Source organism: Coturnix japonica, chromosome 11 (genome assembly GCF_001577835.2).
Source record: "Coturnix japonica isolate 7356 chromosome 11, Coturnix japonica 2.1, whole genome shotgun sequence".
Taxonomy (NCBI): domain Eukaryota; kingdom Metazoa; phylum Chordata; class Aves; order Galliformes; family Phasianidae; genus Coturnix; species Coturnix japonica.
The window spans coordinates 175,853-198,811 of NC_029526.1; the positions used below are offsets into that span (position 1 = coordinate 175,853).

Sequence of the window (22,959 nt, forward strand, 5' to 3'; positions counted from 1 at the left end):
TCAGCTTCATATAGATAACGTATTTATTGAAAATCTGCTTCACCAACAATGGTGAAATCATGACCAAGAATTACAAAACATCATAGTAGTTGGATTTATAAAAATAAACTGCGGAACTATGTCAAACTGATTTGTACTGGTCTCTCCTGCCCCCCTCCTCCCTTTGATGAAGTAAGTTACACTCTTCAGCATTAAACCATTCTAGAAAATTGCATCCTATCCAAAAAATGCACTTGTGTTTCCTTAGCAGAGGTCCTTAAAGTGACTTTTCCCCCCACCCTCCCCAACAATAAATATAGAAAATAGCCTCTAAACAAATAAAATTTTGTTTGGTCAGCTTACAAAAAAAGGTCCATTTTCTCCCTCGTGGGCTACGTAGTGACTAAGCAGCCAGTTCAACAGCATTCAAGTCTTTGGTGGGTACGGCTGCTTAAAGCTGCAGTTTTATGTACATATGATCAGTTGAGGTCCTTTTTTTCTCTCCAGAGTCCAAAGACTGTGAGATGATGTCAGGATGTGTATCTCCAGTATGATCACCAGAGGTCATCTTTGGCAAGCCAGAGCTTTCACACAGAAGGCGTCTTTGCTGGATGAACCTGTTGCATGAGCTGCGGCCGCTTCACTCGTGGTTTCCGCCTTTTTGGCCGGCTCTTCGCTTTGTTGATCTGCACCACAAAGAACGCCAGCACCACCATGGCACCAAGAAAAGCAAAGACTGGAATAGTCTGTCCTACATCCTGGTTGTACCGTCCAGGCATTATACCTAGAGAGGCAAAGAGGTTTGTGGGCACACGAGCTACAATCAGATTACATTTCAGACAGGAAGATTAACAACTGCAGACCGATTAGCAGAAATAAGACAGGATGTTAACTAACATCACAGAAAAGCACTGGCATTTCCACCTTGACCTACTTGGGAACATGAAAACATAACCCAGATTTCCCTTGCAACAAGAACCTTCTGTTCATCATGCCATAAAAGAAGTGATTCTGCTGCTGCTGCTCAGGAGACTGCACTGGCACACGGCAAGGACAAGCTACACAACCCTTCCTTTTTAAAGGCATCATTTCAACTTGCAGCTCAGACTGAGAAAAGAACATGCGTGAGACATTAAGAGGTTTCCAGCTGGATGTGCAGCACCAAGCCTGTAAGGAGCTGTTCCAAGTGCTCTACATTGTTAGTGTAACACTGTCCCCAAAGCACTGTCCAGACAAATTCTTCTGGATTCTGCTTTTACTGCTGTATGCTCACACCAGAAATTCACATCAGCAGGAGGTATCGTCACAGCTCCCAAAGGCAAGAACCACTGCCAAAATAAACCTGCGTTGGCCAAAGAGCACTCATCAAAGTAGTCCTCTCTGTATGCCACACATGGCTCCTTTCAAGTAAGCGATCCGTAGGCAAAAATATTTCTCTCAGACTTCATCAGTCAGTCTTATACAACATGACCATACTGGCATTTGCATTTTTTCCGCAACTGAAAGGAAACGTGTCTTCCCTTGACCTACAATCCTATCTTTCAAACCTTTCAGTACATACCTCCAGGAATGTCCCACGCTCCGCTTTCTCCAGGGGACAGCGGTCTCACCTGGGGTCGGTTCTGTCGAAAACTGGGCAGAGCCACTTTATCAAGGTCGATAGACAGTAACTTTTGATGTTTCCAAAGGTTGCTACAAGAAATGTAAAGACACAGATGTCTGCCCACTTACTTCAGTAATGCAAGGAACTTTGCAGAAACATGCTTTGAAAGTGTCAGCTGAAACCAACCAGCTACTCACTGACTTGCACCTGAGTGATAATCCCATATGCTCTTTAGGTTTTGCGGCTTACAGGCCTCCCAAGTTCCACTCAGATGTCACAGGGATGCAATTATATCAACAACTATTTATTAGCAACTCTCTTGCATGCAGACTAGCAGACATTGCCATCAGGAGCTCTGCAGACAAGTATGGGCTATGTGCTGATGTGTTTACCTCCAAGTGACCAAGTGACATTTACCTCCATAATACACCAGAAGGCAGCTAGGCAAGCTGTCCCAGGAAGTGTTTCAGAAAACTATTTCAAAGGCATGTGCTGATGATGGATTTAAGCAAGCCCTTGAACGTTACATTGGAATCACTCAATCATAAAAAGGCATTGACTTGAAGCTATTTTTAAAATCTCTGTTTCACAGAATACAGTGTAACTATCAGGTAAGAGTTATTCACTGAAGTGGCGTTAATCACTACTTCCTCTTTACAATCTGGTCTTTCTCTAGAAAAGGAATTCCAGCTGTCCTTTCCATCTGCTGATGGAACAAATAATTTTCAAGCTGAACTTGGAAGCCAGACTTCTTATAGAACATTAAGACAGATGTACACTAACCTGGGAGCAGTTTCATTCAGAGGCTGTGCTTTGGCCCAGGAGAGATGAGGACAAGCAGGAAGGGAACGGGGTTTAGGGTCTCCCAAGTGAGCCTCTAGCACCTTTGAGTATCGATGGAGATGGTTACCTGCGATTCACAGCACAGAACAGACCGTGTCAGAAATACAGTTCCCACCATTTGCCTCCAGCTAAATGGAGCTGCTGTAAAATCAGGAGCTCTTTACAGTAATGACTCACAGATAAATCTCAGAGTTAGAATTGTTAATTCTAATTATAGGTCCCTTACAATACAGTAAGATTGTGTACCTACAGTAAGCCAAGTTTTGCTGGCCAGCATGTGAGACCAGATTTTATGCACACTCCATATCCAGTAACTAGAAACCTCCTAGCAGAATGGAGGCACTGAAAACACTCATATGAGCAGAACATTTTCTTTAGTCAAACCACGACAGCATCATTACAGATCCCTAAGGCTTGTATGTGCTTTCTTCTAGAAAAACATCAGAGCTCATAACAAGCTAACCTTGTTGTCAAGAGCCTGCCTGGGTATTTCTAAATTCCACTCAGACATCCCATCAGTTGCAGACTCTGCTCATAGATAAGGTTCTCACCTTCCATCCGCTCCGGGAGAGCATAGCCCTCTCCTGATGGCGGTCGCTGTCGGTTTTCAGAATGGCTGACACTTGGAGGCATTACACCATAGGAAGTGTACTGCAGGAGGGAATCCAGGAGCCAAAAGCAATCTGTGGGTTTCATAGACCCAAAACAAAACATACATTAAGTTACACTTCAAATGGCTCATCTTACTGTTAAGTAGTGTATTGTAACATTTAGAAGCACAAGTAATTTCTCATTCTTGTTATTCTCCTTCTGACGTTCTGACTTCAGCAAGATGCAACTTTCAGCCACTCCTCCTCCATATAAAAATAATCTGTTCACTCTTAAAATTATCTTCTTGTGTACCAAATCAGGATTTTTGGGGGATAGGTCATAAAGTGGAAGGTTTCCAGTACAGGAATTCTAGTTTGGGCGAGGCCATCCAAGTCCCTGAAAAAATTAGGGGGTTTTCCAGTGTGGAAACACAGGGAGCTGAGAGCTTCTCCTTATCATTCATTATCATTTCTATGAGAGAAAAGGAGAAGGAACCCTTTAAGAGGATAAAATAACACCTTGCAAAGATAATTAAGAAGTAGGTAGAATTTTCAGTAGAAAGTTACGATTCCTTTGCTTTCTCAAGCTTAATATGAAAAAAATGAACTAAAAAAGAAAAGGGAAAGTTTCTAGCAACAAAGAGCAGCTATGGGATAGACCAGTCTGGGAACCAGCATCACAATATACTTCATCATGGTTTGCCTTTGCATTTCAACTGCATTTTCTCCTGAAATAACACTGTGTTCCATGGAGAGCCAGGCCTGCTGCACAAGCACTCCACCTGGTTAACATCACAATTGCCTGAAATTTCCATTTCAGAAGTGGAATGACATCCTATCACCTACTCCACTGATCACAAACAACTTTTCTCACAACCTCTCCTCTCAGGGAACACTTGCTTGGGAACAGGAATTAATCTTCATAATCTTCATAATCTTCACAAACCCTTCCCCTCTTTGATTGTTAAAGAGGTCAATCAGATTTTAAGGATTTATATTCACAAATGCAAGGAATTTATTTCAGTTACAGCAACCGATGTCTCTACAGGAGACTTCGCTGGTTCACAACTTAAAGGCCAACTTTGAAGGATTTGAGAGCTTTCCCCTTCTTCCTGTATCACAGGTCACACTGAATTTAACAGCACTAGGAAAGTCACAAAGCACCATTCTGTACAAAAGCTACACATCTTCACTTAGGCTAAATGCTCTCAATAAACTACAGCATGCAGAGAAGGCACTGCTATGGTGATACAGAAGGGAACACTGCAGAGGGATGAGAAACTGCAAAACAAAATCCATAATGCTATGTAACATCCTGAAATGCATCAGGGCAAAAAGCGAAGAGATCTTCTAATGGTCTCTTCACAACTTCAAGCACATGTTTACAGCTCCTGGAAAGAAAATCACTGCAAAGAAGGGGAAAAACAAAAAACAACAATACAAAACCAACCAACCAAACAGAAAACATTAAAATCAACATCTAAGTCATCTGCAGTGGAAAAACAGGTCAGAGGTGTATTGGGGTAATTGCTCCCACTCATCAAAAATCTGTTTAACATGCAGCATTCTTTTATTCCAGCTGCAACTTACACCATTTTCCGCAGTTCTACAGAAACAAGATTAATAACCAAGCGGGAATTGTCCAGAGATTCCCCAAAAAAAGAGTTTGTGAGCTGTGTGTTTGCTGTTACTAAACCATAGGACGTTTGCCTGCTTAAGAAAAATATTTCTTCCTGCATGTGGAAGCATACACACCTTTCTGTCGATGGCTGTCATCTAAGCAATTAGAGTCACCGTACAGAACGATCCTGCCACCACCTTCGGAAGGAACTTGGTAAAGTCCCAGAATAGGAACATTTTCAATTACAGCAGTCTCCTGTTTTAAAACTTCAAGACCTAAAGCAAAGCACACACAAATTTCATGGCCTGAGAAGCAACATCAGCTCGTCTACACTGCAAATTTACAAATGCCGTCATGCCACTCTTCATGTCACACATTTATTAAAAGTGTTTTTTAAAAAAGCTGTTTTACAATAGAAATGAAGCTGCTCCAAGACCCCCATTATGAAGCTCTTCGCTGACAGCAATGTTTTCTTCCTTCTATGCAGAACTTAAAAAAAAACCCTCTCATCATGGATTATCTTCAATGTTCTTGAATAAAAAAAATCCTAATATTTTCATGAATAAGTTTTAAACCAAAGCTATCTGCCTTAAAAAACCCTTTATGTTGTTTTAGCTCTTCTACAGAAGGTACATGCAGCATCTTAAAAATCAGCCATCACAATGCATACTGCTCTCTGCTGATTTGCTGTCATGTCTATCTACTGCTACAAGAAAATCTACTATGCAACAAAAATGAGAAAAGAGACATTCCATGAACTATGACACCTGTCTGTTAACAGCAGCTGTGAGACAAGGGCTCTGACTTTTTTACAGAAGCAATTCAGAGGAAGCCTGTCTTAAAGCCTTCCAGGCTTGCATTTCAGCAACTCTGCAGTACTGCTTTCCCTTGTCTGTTCTCCTTTCAATTTATGAACAAAGAAAAGTATGGTCTAGTAAGGATACATATTAAGGCTTCCCATCTTTAACACTCACTTCAAAACCCAAAATAAGATGACCAGCTTCAAATGCTAAGTATTTCGGTTGCCTTTACTTTTTACACTGTCTTCAGAGAGCAGAACCAAAACACAGAGCTCTTTTGTTTCATGAGCCAGAATGAAAAGGATTCAACAGAGAAAGCAGGTCCAGCAGGCTATCTGTCAAACACACTGTCTCTCTTTTTCTCTCATACTAAGATAACCAAGTCATCACCATACAGCACTTCACACATTGTCTGCTCTCAAAAAAATTCACGACTGAGTTCCTCACTGTTCCAGAAAATGTCTCCATTAGCCATTAAAATATATATATATATATATATTTTTACATTGCCTGCTGCTGTTACAAGTCTGAATTACTACCTCATAAATAAGATGGTACAGTAAAACTAAAGAGAAAGGATAAGAACAGAAAACATACTCCTCCAGTCTGAAAGTACAGCCTTCCTATGTGCCTAAAATGTTTCCCTTAGGAGATACCAGTAAGAGATACTTTGTCTAACAAAATCCTCCTTACCTCTACCTTTAGATCATCACAGCTACCTAAATATTCACACCAAATTAGGGAATGATTACAATAATTCTGTGTATGGACAGAGCTCAATATCATTTACAGTTTGTGAGAAACACAGACAAGGAACATTCCTTTCCTCATGAAGACACAAACAACACACATGATGTGTTTACATATAGCAAATACAATAAAAGACAGCATATGTACATTTGGATATTGCTGCACTGTATAAAAACAAAACTACGTAAAAAATATATGCTGTTATATTGCAGCTTCCTGTTAGATATCCAATAGACATAATGAAAAAACACCTATAATAAAATCATAGAATGACTTGGATTGGAAGGGACCTTCAAGCCCATCCAGTTCTAAGTCCCTGCTGAGGCACAGTGCCTCCCACCAGCTCAGGTTGCTCAGATCCTCATCCAGCCTGGCCCCGTGCATCTCTAGAGATGGGGCACCCACATCTTCTATGAGGCAGCTTGACATCCCCTTAGTAAAAAAATTCTTCCCAACATCTAACCTAAACTTCCCATCATTTAGTTTAAAGCCATTCCTCCTGGTCACACCATGCAAAAAGTCAGCCCCTCTCCTGTTTACAAGTTCCCTTCAAGTACTGGAAGACTGCAATGAGGTCCTCCCAGAACCCTGTCTTGTCCAGGTTGAACAACCCTAGCTCCCCCAGCCTGTCTCTGTGGAAGATGTACTCCAGCCCTCCTTCAACACATTCTCAGTCCAGCCCTATGCTTGCTTTCAATGCATTTTTCTCTCCATAGTTCTTACACCTTTAGATTTTATAACTTTGCTTTCAACAAAAAAGCAAAGTTACAAAACTTAAAACACAGAGAAAAGAGAAAGAAATGCATACCTTGATCCTTAAAAGTCTGCGCAATTACAATGCCATCCTCTGGAAACTTCGCGATACTGCATCCTGATGCATAATTCACTGGAAGACAACACAAAATTACATTTACAGACTAAAACTGACAACCTTCCCACCGTAACTCAGTCAGCTGTCAAAACAGGCATAGAAAAAAACTCCCAGGAAATCTGTGGATTTGTGCACTTTGTACATGTATCCACAGATAAGGCATTCCTAAGCACAGGTTCACCTTGCTTTCAAACCTTTCTGTTTAGGACACTTTTAAACTGAAAAGCTTTACCAACCACAAAAAGATATACAGTAGTTCACGCTACTTATAGGGAGAACCCATCTCCTTTAGTCAATACTGGAGAGTGCACAGAGCCCTCAGTTCTGGTGCCTTCTCTGTCCACATACACATTCCAATGAACTGATCAGAAGACAGAGAATTAGAAATAAAACATGAAAACATCAGGTGACTTGGTCAGAAAAAAAAAAGAAGACTGGATAGACCTAACAAGGCTGAAAACAACCAGGTCATGAGCCTGTGCCCTGAGAACTTGAAAACAGTAAGACATAATAACCTCAGGCTACTGCAATTCAAAAGATGACAAGAACAGGAATTTATAAAGCATCTCAGGCTGCTGAGACACATCTAAATTCCAAGGTTTATTCCAAGGAAGGTCTCCCCACTGATCTTCCTCCTCCACAATTTCAAATTTTCACTTAACCACAAAACTAAAACCTTTACTAAACTGAAGGCCTTATTCTGGCAACTACAGTTTATACTACAGACACTTACAGACAATACTCCAAGAATACTATTCAATGAACTGCACTTGGAATTCAACCATGAAGAAAGGTTGAGGGAACTGGGCTTATTTAGCTTGGAAAAGAGAAGGCTCTGGGGAGACCTCACTGTGGCCTTCTTGTATTTAAGGGAGCGTACAAATAGGAGGGGGAACGACTGTTTATGAGGGTAGACAGTGATAGGACAAGGGGGAATGGTTTTAAACTGAGACAGGGAAGGTTTAGGTTTCCCAAGGAAGCTGTGGATGCCCCATCCCTGGAGGCATTTCAAGGCCAGGCTGGATGTGGCTATGGGCAGCCTGGTCTGGTCTGGTGGCTGGTGATCCTGCACACAGCAGGGGTGTTGAAACTAGATCAACATTGTGGTCCTTTTTAACCCAGGCCATTGTATGATTTTATGAACTCAGAACATTTACTATCTCATATGAAAATGAATCAGTATAGGAAGTAATCATTTAAGCATGCTTATTAAAATCTTTTTGCTCACTCTCAGAGCAGTCCCCCTGACTCTTATTCAAGGTGATCCTCACAGAAACTATTCTCTAAACAAGCTACTGCCCACAGGCTGCACCGACAATGACTCCAGTACTCACTTTCATGACTTGCCATGGTAAAATCGCCTTCATACAGCCCATCGCTGAAGGCCATATTCCAGACAGAAAGCAGATCATTTAGAGCTGGTATATTTGCACCTCCAGTATCAGGCATCCACCACTGTCTATAGAGAGGGTAATAGAGTTTTTAAGTATATAGCTTGTGTTACAAAAAGTCACCTACACGGATTTTTTTCCAAGTTCCTTAAATAATGAACTAAATCTCAAAGCCTCATTTAACTACTTGAGCACACAAGCAGCTGTCCCTCTCTGACACCTATGCTTCTGAACAAAAGTAATAAAATGGTGCAAAGTTCTCAGTACATTACAGTTTCCTACATAAATTTGCCAGGAAAAAAAATAAAAATCAGTCTTAGCTTATCTATTCGATAATGATGAAGCAAAAATCAGTTGTGTCTCTTGCTTCTAGTATTTCTAATGAAGCAAAGCATTACTTGCTCCCAAGCTGCAGAACATAGCTTTCAAACTTACCATGGAACATGTGGCAACTGTAATAGTTACGAGGGTCTTTTTCACCACTGCTGATATTAGTTTATTTCCCTCTATATAATATACTGGAGTATTTCCAGTATTGGGTGCACAGTCCAGTAATATAGTATGTAAGCCGCATTTGCCTTTTATTCTGTTCTCCAAAGTGGAAACATATCCATTTTCCTTTGCTAGTCTCCAATCTCTTACTTCTTCCTAATGAAAATACTTTCCTGGGCTTCAAAAGATTACATTACCAAGTGAGTGGTTCACAATAACGATAAAGTAGATAGGTATTCTCCTTCAGCTTTGCAGCTAAAGGTTGATGTTACTCTTGAGGTTCTTCTTCTTAGAGGCAGCATGAGAAGCATTGCAGGTGATTAAATACAATTATCACACAGAATTTTTAGGACAGTACATCCACAAAATAGCAATTCCATGACATTTTATTTCCCATAGAAATGAAAGAAATGCATACCTTGTGTTTTCATCATAAAACTTAACTTTTCTCATTACAGATGTGTTGTACCAGTCACTGAACACGATAAGTGAAAGTCCATTATCAACATCCCTTCTCAGCTTGGTGATCTCTTCAGGAAAATACTCTTCCTCACTGTCCACCATCAGTAAAGTCCCTGCAGATAAAAGCAAAAACGGTGTTCATGCTAATGTGATTACTATTACTGCAACCCATGCAAAAGTTAACATAAATGAATGTTCTGCACTTTTTCTGCATGACTGAAAAGAACTAACAATCAAACAAGTAGATTACTCCTAAATATCAAGCCATTTTACTTCTTCACTTTCTGACTGCCCAGAGAGGTGGTGGAATTTCCATTCTCAGGGATAATGTAAATCTTAGCTGGTTAAGGATCTGGATGATAGAGGCTGGAACAAGTTGATCTTTAAGGTCCCTTCCAAGCCATTCTGTAAGAAGCCAGAGTGCAGAAGGGCTGGACTTGGATAATCTCTGCTGCTCATTGCCACCTTAACTACAGAGTCACTGTATACTAACTGCAGTCTAAAGACAAACTCATTCATGTTCAGTGGTGCCAAAGACCAGGATCACAGAGAATGTTCTGCTACCTATTCTAATTCAAAAGCCTCATTTTGCATGGTTTATAAGACTGGAAGAAATTTCCCTGCCTCACTAAACATATTCCCATGGAAGTACAACTCTGAAGTAATTCTGTTTATAAACATATAAGAACATTTCTGACTTAAATTATTTGCTCCCTGCTGCTTCTACTGAAGGTTTACCAGAGTTGTGATTAGAAGTCTTCTATTCCAGTTTTTTCTTCATTTCATTTAACACATTTATTCCACCTCCATGTGCATTTCTGTTCTCTTCCTTCCTTGGAGTTCCCTCCTTAACCTCTACTTACTTACACTTCTCAGAAAGCACTCATCTCCAAAAAACAGAACAGACATTCTCAATTTGAATCTACAATTCTTTGACTATGCAAAATTTTCTTCAGGAAAATACAGTTCTGCCTCTGCAGAACTGCAAACAAACAAAAAATAAATAAAAAATGAGGGGCTTCTCTCCTCATTTTTTCAAGATAACGACAGACAACTGTACTAATTCACCAGACTCCCAAGTAAGCCTGCGCAGCAACACCTTATACTAATTAATATCAGCATATAAATAGCACATGCTTACCATACTGACTTGCATCAAAACACGTAAATGGGGAACCAAGAACCTCAACAAAGTAACCCATGCTTCTTAGGTGCTGATACATGTCCCTGAAGTTTGTGTGGATATGGTCACCATTCCTTAGGAAAAGACAGAAGAAAACTGTTGAAGATATTCAAATTTGGCATGTAAAAACCTAATTTAAATCCTCTATTTGCAGATTATTTCCTAGGCCCTCTTCTAAAAGGATTATTTATTTTTTGTTCAAGGGATAACCTGTGGTTTCCCAAGCACCATCACCTCTTGCAATTTTTTTCTTAAATAACATTGGTTCAAAGTGCTACAGAGGTAGTAGCACAGTCAAAGTTAGAAACTGAGAATGTCCCATAAAGAGCACAGTTCTGTACGTTTGTACCACATCATGCAGAAACACTGCTGCATTAAAATCATATATCTTTCACAGGACCTCCTCCTTGCTGAACAGGCTGTAAGAACAGCATTAACTATAAGGTGGAGGGAGCCAAAGTGGCTAATTAAGTGTTCCTCTCAACTCCCTGACAGAAATCAGGGCATAAAGGAAAAAAATTACACCATGAGAGCTAAAAATCCCTGCATCCCAAATGTTTAAAAAGCTTTTCATTTTAAATGAATCAAAACCACAGAGAGCAATAACAAAACAAAACAAACAAAAAATTGCAGAAAGAAAAATAGGAGCTAAGAATTGATCATGGATTTATTAGAAAATTCCACGTCACACTGAATAAGGTCTCATGGAATAAGGTGCTCTCTGGCACTCAGTAACATTATTACATATCATTAACATGTAAACAAAAAATACTGATTTAATAGAACCTGAGATAAATACCAATCTAGTGGATCATTCTTCATCCTCAAATTATCCCTAGGGAAGTATCCTGGTGGATAACGGAGATTATGATATTGATCCCAAAGGACTCTCTTACTACGAGGTGGAGTAGGAATAATCTTCACTTTTATTGGCAGCTTCACCGTCGAAGTCTGCTCTGCACCATTCTTTGACTGAAGGACAGAAAAAACACTTTGAAATTATTTTCCCCTACAGAAACATTCACCAACTGTGGATTGTAAGAGACTGGAAAAACAGAGGTATCTCCTGTATTTTTACTCATCAATACCACCAACTAAGTAGAACAAGAGATTACTTCTGCCTTAAATCACCTTACTACGTTTTCTACATGCTCAACTGCTTTTATTTCCACTCAGAACATAAAATACTTTAAATATGCTACTCAGTTATAAGGATTATTATTTGTACTTTTCAGTGCTTTGACCACTATCTAACTTATGCTTCACCAGAGATGCACTGTACAAATAAGGGTTTGTTGTGAAGGTGTTTTAATTAAAACCACCACCCTCATCCCTAACCAACCTCCCATCCCACCCCACCCCCCAAAAAAAAAGCAGTACTAACTTTATTTTCTGCAGGAGATGATACTGTGATCATAACGTGACCTTGAGCAATGCCTTCCCAAGATGCTGCTTTCTTTGCTACAGAGATTGAAATTGCCAAGTATCCGGACCAAGGCCATAACACAGGGGAATAGGAGAAAGCCACTTCAATGTTATCCCCATTTTGTGGGAGATAGGGTTGCCAGTCTGGCTGTGAAAGGAAGAGGACCAAAAGTTGGTAAAACAGTATTTGCAGTCAGAATCATCAAATCTTATTCTCCTGAAGATTATGCCTAATTTCAAAACGTACATAGAGCCCAGAAGATACATGTTGTGACAGTAAATCAACCCAGTCATGACAGCCTTAACGATCCAGAGTGTAGACCTCCCAGAGAAAAGACTCGAGGAAGATATATGAAAAGCACACTACATGAACACAGTTTAACATTTTAGGGTTCTGTACAATAAAAATGCTGGCGAAGACATGAAATTTCCTTTCTATAACAAAAATTGCTATAGGTGTAAGAGACTCAGGCTGATTACATTGGCTGTGTCTAAGCATTACCATCAGATATTTATAAGACCTCTGATACCCTTAAGTGCAAGTTTAAATCTAAAACAGACCTTAGGATTCACAGTAAGATGCTGAAATTAAGCTCATTTACACTGGCAAGAGTCTTGGGATAGGATACTTTCCAAGTTCATGCATCTGTCTTATGTTTACCCTTAAAAAATCCTAAATTCTCCCTAGTCAATCAACAAATTCAACATTACTGGCAAAAAGCAACAGATTTTGCAGCAGGCCTTGAGAAGTCAACACCTTCAGGTCATTTTGACCCAAGTCAATTGTCATAATTTGTAACATCAAGATCCTTTTCAGTGAATTCTTATGGTCACACAAAAGATACAGAAGATCTTAAATGCTAGCAGAGAATTTAAAGAAATCTAAGTCAGTCAAAATTGTTTTTACGAAGACAAAACACTACACACCCTTGAAACCAGTGCATTGCTGGAAAACCTGCAGATTGCTCATGGGGACAAATCCGTGTGTGTCCTTTAAAACCAAATGTTCTGCATCTGCTGTTCTCACAAGTATGAATGCTTGTATATTCTATCAAATTTATTAGCTGAAGTAGTCCTTTCTAAGAAGCTTTTAGGAACACAGTCAGGTTTTGGAAGAATATTTTGTCTTACCTTGTCTATAATTCTCCCAGTGACTCCCATACCATTAAGAATAGTAACATTAACAATTGTTGGCATGCCTCCATAATATATGGGCTGAGAACAATAAGGCCACATGTAGGGACACTCCGTCAAGTCAATATAGCTTGGACTCAAACTACAGGAAGGACAGAGGAGATAAAATTTAACAAAAGAAAAGAACAAACAACAAGTAGAAATACAAGCCACTACATAAAACTGATGTATGAAAACATTACTGATAAAACATACCAGTCACACCTACTCTATCAAGTACTCATCTCGCTTCTCAAATGTGTCCCAAAATCTTCTCTTCCCCTTTTTTTAAAAATTTGAGAGTGTTGGGGTTTTTTGGTTTTGTTTTGTTTTTCTTACAAAGCAAAAGGAGCTTCTCAGCACAGTGAAACATTCTTCTGGAAAACTAAGATGTAGCTACTGTTTCACTTCATTCTAGGTTGCATTATGAATAACACCAGAGAGTTAAACTGAGCCTAGAAAGAAAAGTAAATTTAGCCCCGAGACTTCAAGCCCCTACACTGCTTTAACATGGGTAGAAAATACAGTGATTTTTCATAGCCTCTACTGTCAAAATTCATGCTTCCTGATTATGTAAGATCTATACAAGTTCCCTTTGTTCCATAAGCACAGACTGCTCAACTGTATCAGATGCACATCATCTGCTCTCTTAAAGAAATACAGCAGACTGTAGTGTACTGTTGATTAATTAAGGATTAAAATTAACCTGGCCTGTGGTTTATAGCTGTTGAGGATCTGATAAGCTCTCAGAAGATCCAACTTGCCATGTCCTTGTTCAAACATGTTGACTCCGGGAAGTCTACGTGCTGATGCAATAAGTGCCTGCTTCATACTTGCTGGATTCACCATTTCACGCTTCTGAACTGTGCTGAAATGAGAAACAGTGGGTCACTTAATGTGGCCTTCATTCTAGTTTCTAGCTAGTCCAGTTTACGTTTTGCTTTAAGGCTCTGTTTCATTTGAAGAAAATGCAAATAAGAATTAGGTTGCAGCGTACAACATCTACTTGATATCTCCCTGCAACAGTTTAAGATGGGAACACGAGTGACAATATTACGACACTTCTCTTGAAAACCAATGTTGTATCAATTTTTCTCCTTATAGAGTGCTCCATGACCAGTTCTCACTACCGAGACAATACTTATATATGTTAAGTGAAAGATTCTAAAATCCAAGACCTTATAGAATGCTGTGATTTTCTGTTGTGTAGCTCATGTGAGGTGGGGCGGATAGCTTTGCTGTCCAATGAAAACTGCACAATTTTACATAGGAATATGATTACTTGGAGTTTTGACAGAGATATAATTTCTTATCCTTAAGTAGCAACAGTGACAAACACAAAGCAGAAACTTGTAATTCCTACCTTCCTTTCAAACTCTTCTGTGTGCAGTAGGTGAGTTATGCAACTGGGTAATAACCATAAAAGCCCTACATACTGCAAAACAGGTATTCAGATGGCTATCAGCTACAGGTACCTACTTTGAATAGCTGCTCTTTTGCAACACAAAAAACAAAAGCAACTAAATATCATAAAATATTTAACAAAATTACTTTGTAAAACTGTTCTCCTTAACTGTATTTTCAAATACCTAACTATTCAAAACAGTCCTCAGGTTTTTTCCAGGAAAGTTAGAGCCAGTCAGAGACATTAGTCTTGGGTACAAGAACACCAATTCCATCCCTTGAGTTTGTTTTCCTACACATAAATGCAATATATTTTCATTTGGTGGATCCTCTTAAGAGTTTCTTATAGCCCTCCTGCATCTGTATCTTCTAAGGGGCTGTTACTAAAGGCTTACCTTACTAACAATGTGACAGCACCCGCCACTACAGGAGATGCTACACTTGTCCCCGAAAGAGAGCGGCATCCACCTTTCATACCAGAACCTCTCACTCCAGAGCCATAGGTAACAATATCAGGCTTCACCCTACCATAACCTCCAGGCAGCTCCTGTGAAAGAAAATGGATGAATCCATGTCCTGATACATAAAGAACACTGGCTGTTTCATTTAAGTATTTAAACTAATGCAAATAATTCAGAAATAAAATTATCACTAAATCAGATAGGGTTCAGCATCACAGAATATCAAGTAACACCTAAAGAAGGACTCTAACCATTTACAGCAACTCCTCAGCATGGTGACCCAGGAAAGGTATGTCAACAAACACTCCACCATATTAGTTAAGCATGAAACTACTAACAAAACAATAATCCCTCTGCTACTGGCTAATGAGAAGCAGCACAAAGGAGAAAGATATATCAGAGACGTCAATCAAGATCACAATGCAATCACATATGAAATCACGTGTGCAGTACACGCACCTCAGTTCAACAGTCAACTACAAACAGAAAGGATATCAAATATGCACAGCATTACATATACCATCTGGAAAGGCTAAGAGTTTTCTATTGAACAAAGGACAAGAGCAGAGAGATCTTCCCACACAGGACATTGTAATTCAAATGATACTTGGCATTTTACAAATGTAAGAAGAATGCCAAAAGTTGGCAACTTTAATGATAAATGATGAGTATTAAGCTTCTTGCTTCAGGCCTTTCATCTATTTCTCGTAATTCTGATATCCCATGAAAATTTTTATCACTGTTTACCCCACAGACATCAGCTGCTTGATATTATCTCTCTGAAAAAGCCTCCCTTTTTAAAATCTTTATACAACAGTGGTTGGCTGCTGGTCAACTATCTTACCCAAGTGGTCATTCCCCTAGATGAAAAGCGAGCTATATTATCTTCAAAGTCAATGCCACCTACTCCAATCACATCCATCTGGTCAGCAGGGTTATTCAGAGTCCTACAACAAGTTGGGAGTTATCAAGACAACAATAATTAAAAAAATTAAGACCACCATTAAAGCCATAAATTTATACTGAAAACAAAAACACTGTCATCACATTTTTGTCAGTTATTCTTTCTAACCTGCACAGAAGCTAATTTTGGTCCTGTCTGATACTGTTATGGTTCATGACTAAAAAAAACTTTTGAAGCACTTAGTAACCCAAGAACTTACACTACCAAACCACTTTTCTTCCAGACACAACAAAATCTGATTTTAGGCATTTATTTTAGAAATACAACGCAAAGCATTCTGGCTTTAGCATTCCGTATTCTTTAAGCCTTATGTTTATACAAAGATGTCTGCTTATACTAGTGCAGCAGTATCAGTCAAAGTCCTGTCACAGAATCACAGAATGACCAGGGTTGGAAGGGACCTCAAGGATCATGTAGTTCCAACCCCCCTGCCTGGCAGGGCCACCAAACATACACCTTTACTAGATCAGGTTGCCCAGAGCCCTGTCCAACCTGGTCTTGAAGACCTCCTTTCCTAACTTTTCACTGTCTGAAGAAAAAATAGTCACCTATGAAGAAAAAATAGTCATTCAAAAAAGTATTCTAAGGCAAATGATGAGACAGAGGAGGATGTCTAACTTAGGTCACTTTCTATGAATACATTACAGTAAAAAGAAGAAAATACCCTGCAGCCCAAGCACAACTACTTTCAAAAACATTAAACATCACACTTGCTTTCCTTTAAGGTGATCTCTGAAACTTACCCATACAACGGGCCATCGTTGCCAATAGCAGAGACCATGATCACGTTGTTAGCTGTCAGTTCCCATACCTGCAAAAAATAACATTTTAAATAACATTCTGCTGCCAAAGAAGGGACTCTGAGAACAAACACAAACTCCATGGGACATGATGTAAGCAACTGATTTCTATTTCTCTTTCTTACTGAGACTTACAAAATAAATACCTCTCACTGGTATATTCAGTACTACATGCCAACAATTCTTAAGATTATGTGATCAATAGTGGCCTTAAAAGCTTCCCTGCTAACTGTACTGACTCACGTTGCATCAAATGAAAAACTGCCTGTAAGAAAACACTCCAGAAGCAAAAATGAAATAATCCCCTCCAAAAATTACTCAGGGGTGAGTACTGAAGTCACTGTCAAATCAAATTTCAACGCAGATTTTCATTTAAAAAAAAAAAAAAGGAACTTTTTAGGCACCCTTTATTACCATTTTCAGAGAAAGATTCTGTCCTTTTAATGTAATTCACTCACTGATTTTTAAGTACATATCAGCAATTCTGGGAACCATGACACAATGATAAACACCTAATTCCATCTTAACCTGAAACAAACCTCTAATTACAAAGCTGAATCAACCACCCGTACTTTTTACTTATTCATTCTTAACAATCTGCTGCTGCTTTCATTTTTAGCATGAGACAAATTAATTATACAAAGATTTGAAAAAGCAGGGCTGGATTTCAGTGAAGCTTCTTCCACTAAGACTCCAGTTAGTTGCCTGCTTGTCAGTCATGCCTGCAGGCTGTACGTGCAGCATTTTGTAAAAGGGCATGTTTCTGCAGCTCTGTGAATACTTTGGAGTTTGTGCTCATTTCTTTTTTACCAACTCCCTAAAAATTTACCTAAAAGACTATGTATCTGTACAAAATTTCTCTCATGCACATGAAACTCCTCAGGACTGACTGCAGAATCAGACCTTATCAGAAGCAGTGGTAAACAAGCAGCTCTGCAAGTCCAGGGATACAACAACACAACTATGGGATCTTTCCCTTCCTCGAACCAACCTTGTCAACAAATGGATGATCCATGAAGTCTGGTCCACCAATACTTAGATTCAAAACATCTATCTTCTTTAGAATTGCATAATTAAAGGCATCCAGAAACCAAGATGTATATGAGACCTACATAAGAAAGAAGTAAAAACTATCACTGGAAAATTCAGCAATTCCATTACAGAACAGCCTTCAGAGAGAGAGACGTGAACCATCACAGAAATAAAGCACAAAACGAACACTGCTCTACTACTATTCACAGAGCTCAGTATATTTATGAGACTGTTTTAACACTTATACAGATGAGACTTCCACAAACATAATTTCTGAAGAATACACCAGATTTGGAAACTCTAAGAAATTTGGAGTAACCTTTTAAATAGAGAAAACACTACACATATTGCACAGATAAAAGAAAATATATCAACATTTACAAGCACTCATGACATCTCCCAAGAAAAGGATTAAAATAGTATTTATCTGGAAAGATATACATTACAACACCTTTAGAACAGCTACCTGGTTATTGGTGAACACTCTAAAAATGTGCAGTTCTGCATTTGGAGCAAACCCCTGGCATTCTCTCATGCTGGCTATCACACCTGCTACAAAAGTTCCATGGCCTAAACCTATCACAGACAGAAGGTAACAAAATGAGATGTTAGAAGCCAAACCATTTCATTTTTACTCATTTTTATTGTTAATCAACAACTATAATAAAATGTAATAGACTGCAATAAATTAAATTAATAATACCTGTGAAAACATGTGGTCAAGTTACAGCTGACACATGAAAAACAAACACAAACATGCTGCAGAAAATAAAAGGTTTTTTTGAATCTTGACAGTATGAAACAGCACTGTCAGGAATTCTCTCACCAACAGTACACAGTAACTCACCATCATCCAAGGTTCTCTCATTAGTCCAGTTTGTTCTCTCCTTCACATTTTTGAAATGTGGATGTTTCTCGCTCAGTCCAGTGTCAAACACTGCTACTCTTACACCAGCACCTATGACAATAAAGGATTGATTTTCCTGATTCACCTTCATAACTAACGTGTTCAGCCAAATGAATGAAAACCTTTATGTTTAATGTACTACACACTTTGCAGATTTATTAACTTGTGGCTGTAAGGCAAACTTCCTGCTCCATTTCAGAAATCAATCAACAATTCCAAACAGAACTACTTCCTCTTAAGAACAGTATGCACATGCACACACAAAAAGCGCTCTGGAACAGTGCACCTCAAAACAAAATACTGCCCAACATTTATGGAACTGTCATCCAATGAGATTAATACATGCAAGCCAAGTAATTTTTCCTTATGCTGCACTTGTTTCTCAGAGGTAACTGCAAGCCAACAAACAACAGAATACCTGTGTAACCCATCTGCCAGAGGACATCTGCCTGCAGAGTCTGAGCAACTTGGCGAGGGATAGCTCTCAACAACCGCCTGCTTGAATGTCTACCTGTTGCATGCCAGAAGCCAGAACCCAGAGAAAGACTTGCCCTTCTCAAGGGACGAGACGACTGCCATTTCTGAGTCCATCTGGTTTCATTGCAGTGCAACAAAGAATCAGCTATGTAGAATTAGGATTAAGGAAGAAAAAAAACAAAAGTATGAGGAAAAACACAAAAGATTTTCTGTTTACGTAAGCATCCACATCACAACTGTTACAGCATGGATTTTAGACAAGTAACCATTTTTTCCAGATGTATTAATGCCTTCAATAATAGTGAAAACTTCAATTTTTCCTATTACAGTGGCCAATAAACTCTGTTAACCGACTATTACACTGTATATGGATGCATCACAATGCTTTTAGAAAGGTACAGCAAGACCTTGATAATTTCAAAGGCAAAGGAATAGACTTACTAAAGAAAAACTGAAGGGCACTTTTCATTTGTGTAATGCTAAGCTAGTCTTAAATTTTCCAAATCTCATGCAAACACATAAAATTACTTACAGTCTGAATATTTGAGTGATCGGAAGACCTTCCGCTGAGGTGTTACTCGCTTGATGTTCGGATGATCTTCCAGTGTCAGTACGCCATCCTTCTGTTTCTCATTGATCTGAATCACTTCAAAATCACTCGGATAGTCGCTGGCTGGGTTGTTGCGAGGTACAATCCTCCAGTTCTCAATGCCACTGCTTTTTAGTGCGCTTGAAATAAACTTACTTCTAGCCTTAGCTGTGAAGTATCCATTAAAAGCCACAATATACTCTGGAACAAGAGTACAGTTTATCAGAACTGATGTTTATTAAATCAGCTTAGTCATGCACTCAAAGTTACTGAATATTTCTTTTTCTTTATCCAAAATAAATAATCACAATTGAGGCACTTTTTTTGTTTTTTGCTTTACAGGACTGAAATTTATTTCTGTACTACATAAAGTTTTTGCACAATGAAGTGCTTATGAAAGCAGAATTGTAATAGCATGGATAGGTGAAATGACAGGGGTGAGCACAGGACAGGGAACAATGAACTGAGTTCTAGGGAAATTACTGACACCAACTTTGATATGCACATAGAACAAAGCTGGTCCCAAGAGTCTGGTCCTCGATTACCTGGGTTAGTAACTTGTGGGTGGATTGCAGACGCACTGCCACAACCACTTCAACAAGCCCTGTGCTAGGTCATGGACAAGATGCCATTATTGACATTGTGTGCAAATGCTCAGGCACACACACAGCTCCATTATGGGAACAGACCTATTATCTATACCATGACAAACCAAACACTTCCAATAGAGTCAAATTAGTTAGTTTGTTACGTGAAACTACAGTTTCAAACACAGCAGAGATGTTATCAAAAACGTCATCTGTGCATTCTGTAAGAACTACAAATGATAAGTGCTGATTGTTCACCATTCCACTACAACGCATAGCCATCCATACACCACACCTACGTTATGCTTATCCCACACACACAGCTGCTACACCAATACAGACTGCACTCTATACAATGGTATCTGTCTTTCCTTTTACACTTTGGTGGCTGGTTCTGTTCAGCATTGCAGACCACATCCAGTTCAGCACCTATTTTATTTGCTCCTCCCTACAGTTATCCTTGGCTATTTCAGGAGTGATTCCAGCCTTAGTTTACCTTTCATCTGCTCCCTCTGCACTGACGTTGCTACTTGTCCACAAACATATTATCACTTGCAAACATTTTTCACAGAAAAAAACCAAAACCACACATACTTCCCCTTGCCTTTCTCACTTCTCTTAGTGGGTCAAAACAAAAAGCTATGAAAACACACCTGAGCAACCATGCTGGCTGAACCTCCATGCTCTATTTTCACATTTAACATACTACTTATAGCCCCCCCCCCCCCTCCTTTTCTTGTTCTTCAAATCCCCTGTCCAGTTAAAACATGAACCTTCGTAAAATTCTTTCTCAATCTGAATGCAGATAATTTTAAAGCTCTACCTGTGCCTCTGAATGTTACCATTGCACAAACACTGCAATTCATTAACATTAACATCATCATTAACATTAACTTGAACATCACACAGATTTATATTGTTAAATGCTCGACTATTACCATGCTCCACGACTGTTGAAGTGAACTCCACATGCAAAGTCAGGCGAGAACATCCAGGACATATGTGAGCCTCATGAGAGGAATTCCCTAGTCTGGTACTGAAGTGTTTTTTGCCACAGAGTAAAATAACAACCAGAACAAACCAGATGTTTGCAAACTTCATGGTCACAGAAGAAAATGGTTTCATTCCAAGAATTCCATATATTCAATTCACACTTTTCTTCTTTATAAGCTAGTTCATTTCTCTTTCAGTAAATGCTGATTTCACTGTGCCGTTCAATTGGATATTCTTTGAGCTGTGCCCGAAGCAAATACAGATTTCATTGTCTTTTGAGGTAAAGCCTAATAAACAGGCTCATTTCTTTCTACGTTTCTTCTCCATTTTGTATTAAATGATTCGGTCACTCATGATATGGCAGCTGAGTCCTGTACTCCATTTCAGAGAGCAAAGTTAACTCCCTAGAATTAGTAAAGTTGTTTGCAAGCTGACCTGCAAGGCAACACTGCAAATAGTTAGATCCATGTTTATGTAAACACATAGCCTGAAAAAGCACAAAAGACAGATTCCTTCAGCAGTTAGCATTAGAAATGACAAAGAAAAAGCTGTTCATGTTTCATTTAGTAACTTTCCTAGAACACTTGAGTTTCTTCCTGGTTCACGCCAGGTGAGATACCCAGCTATTAACCTGGTAATAGAGCAGGTAACAGCAACAACTTAATTCTACTGCCCTTCATGTAAGCAGAGTAAAAACAACGAACTGACATGTAAGGCCCATTGCAAGGAAAAAAATGGAAGCAAAATGAAGCATTATAGGAAGTGTCTGTGGGTACTTCAAAAAGTATGGTGGTGGGTTGTTTTTCTCTACTCAGCAACACAGATTATGATGATAATGCTCTGGAATGTAATTTGACACAAGGAGAATCAGGCTGAACCTCTATTTCTGTGGCTGCCAAGGACAAGAAATACCACCACAGGAAGCAAATGTTTAGTTCCTAAGCTTGAAATAGATTCTTGTTATTAAAGGAGGCTTTCAGGTTCTCCTGAGCAGGAACGTGGTTACCACAACACGGGCACCTGAGAAAACACGGGCAGGGTTTGCAAATGTAAAACAACGTGGAAAATCCTTTTCACATATAGGAGCAGCTTCTTCACGTTCTGTTCCAGGGTGGATTTCAAGAAACACTACGATGTAATACTATCGCTGAGCCAGGAACAGACAGTGGAAGCCCGTGAGAAGACGAGGGGAGAAGAACCTTCCTGTCCCACAGCACTGCCCAGCACTCCCGAGAGCCGCAGTGCCCGGCACGGGCGGCCACACCGCAAGTCCCTACCGCCACCGGGGCTGTGATCGCCTCACAGGACACGAAGCGGCCCCAGCTCCGCCATCCCACCCGCTCCCCCGCCCGCCGCGCTCACCATGCCGCAACGGTACCCAGCCCCGCCGCCGCCATTTTGTGCAATGTTTACCACAGCGCTCTCGCGAGATTCCCGGCGCTGCACGAGGGACGGGCGCATGCGCAGTGCTGAGTGCGGGGAGTGCTCCAAAAGTAATGTCACGTCCTGTAAGATGTTGTCCCGCAACACCAGGGGCAGATGCTGTCTGTATGGCAAGAGAG

The 22,959-nt window shown here is 39.6% G+C and overlaps 1 protein-coding gene across 2 annotated transcripts; it reads right to left on the reverse strand.

The window, feature by feature from the left end:
* Positions 1-22,864, reverse strand: MBTPS1 (membrane bound transcription factor peptidase, site 1). Of its 2 annotated transcripts, XM_015873560.2 has the most exons (23): positions 22,760-22,864; positions 21,343-21,832; positions 19,761-20,018; positions 19,170-19,373; positions 18,692-18,802; positions 18,311-18,420; positions 17,804-17,920; positions 16,756-16,823; positions 15,893-15,995; positions 14,983-15,134; positions 13,890-14,051; positions 13,142-13,286; positions 11,970-12,158; positions 11,385-11,557; positions 10,544-10,659; positions 9,359-9,515; positions 8,392-8,516; positions 6,995-7,072; positions 4,771-4,911; positions 2,977-3,108; positions 2,366-2,492; positions 1,541-1,671; positions 1-763 (listed from the first exon to the last, which is right to left on the reverse strand). In XM_015873560.2, the coding sequence occupies exons 2-23, from the start codon at positions 21,527-21,529 to the stop codon at positions 567-569; spliced, it is 3,183 nt and encodes a 1,060-aa protein (XP_015729046.1). In that variant the 5' UTR covers positions 21,530-21,832; positions 22,760-22,864; the 3' UTR covers positions 1-566. The 2 variants fall into 2 exon arrangements, with proteins under 2 accessions (XP_015729046.1, XP_015729047.1); XM_015873561.2 differs by lacking the exon at positions 4,771-4,911.
* Between the last annotated feature and the right edge of the window lie 95 nt (positions 22,865-22,959).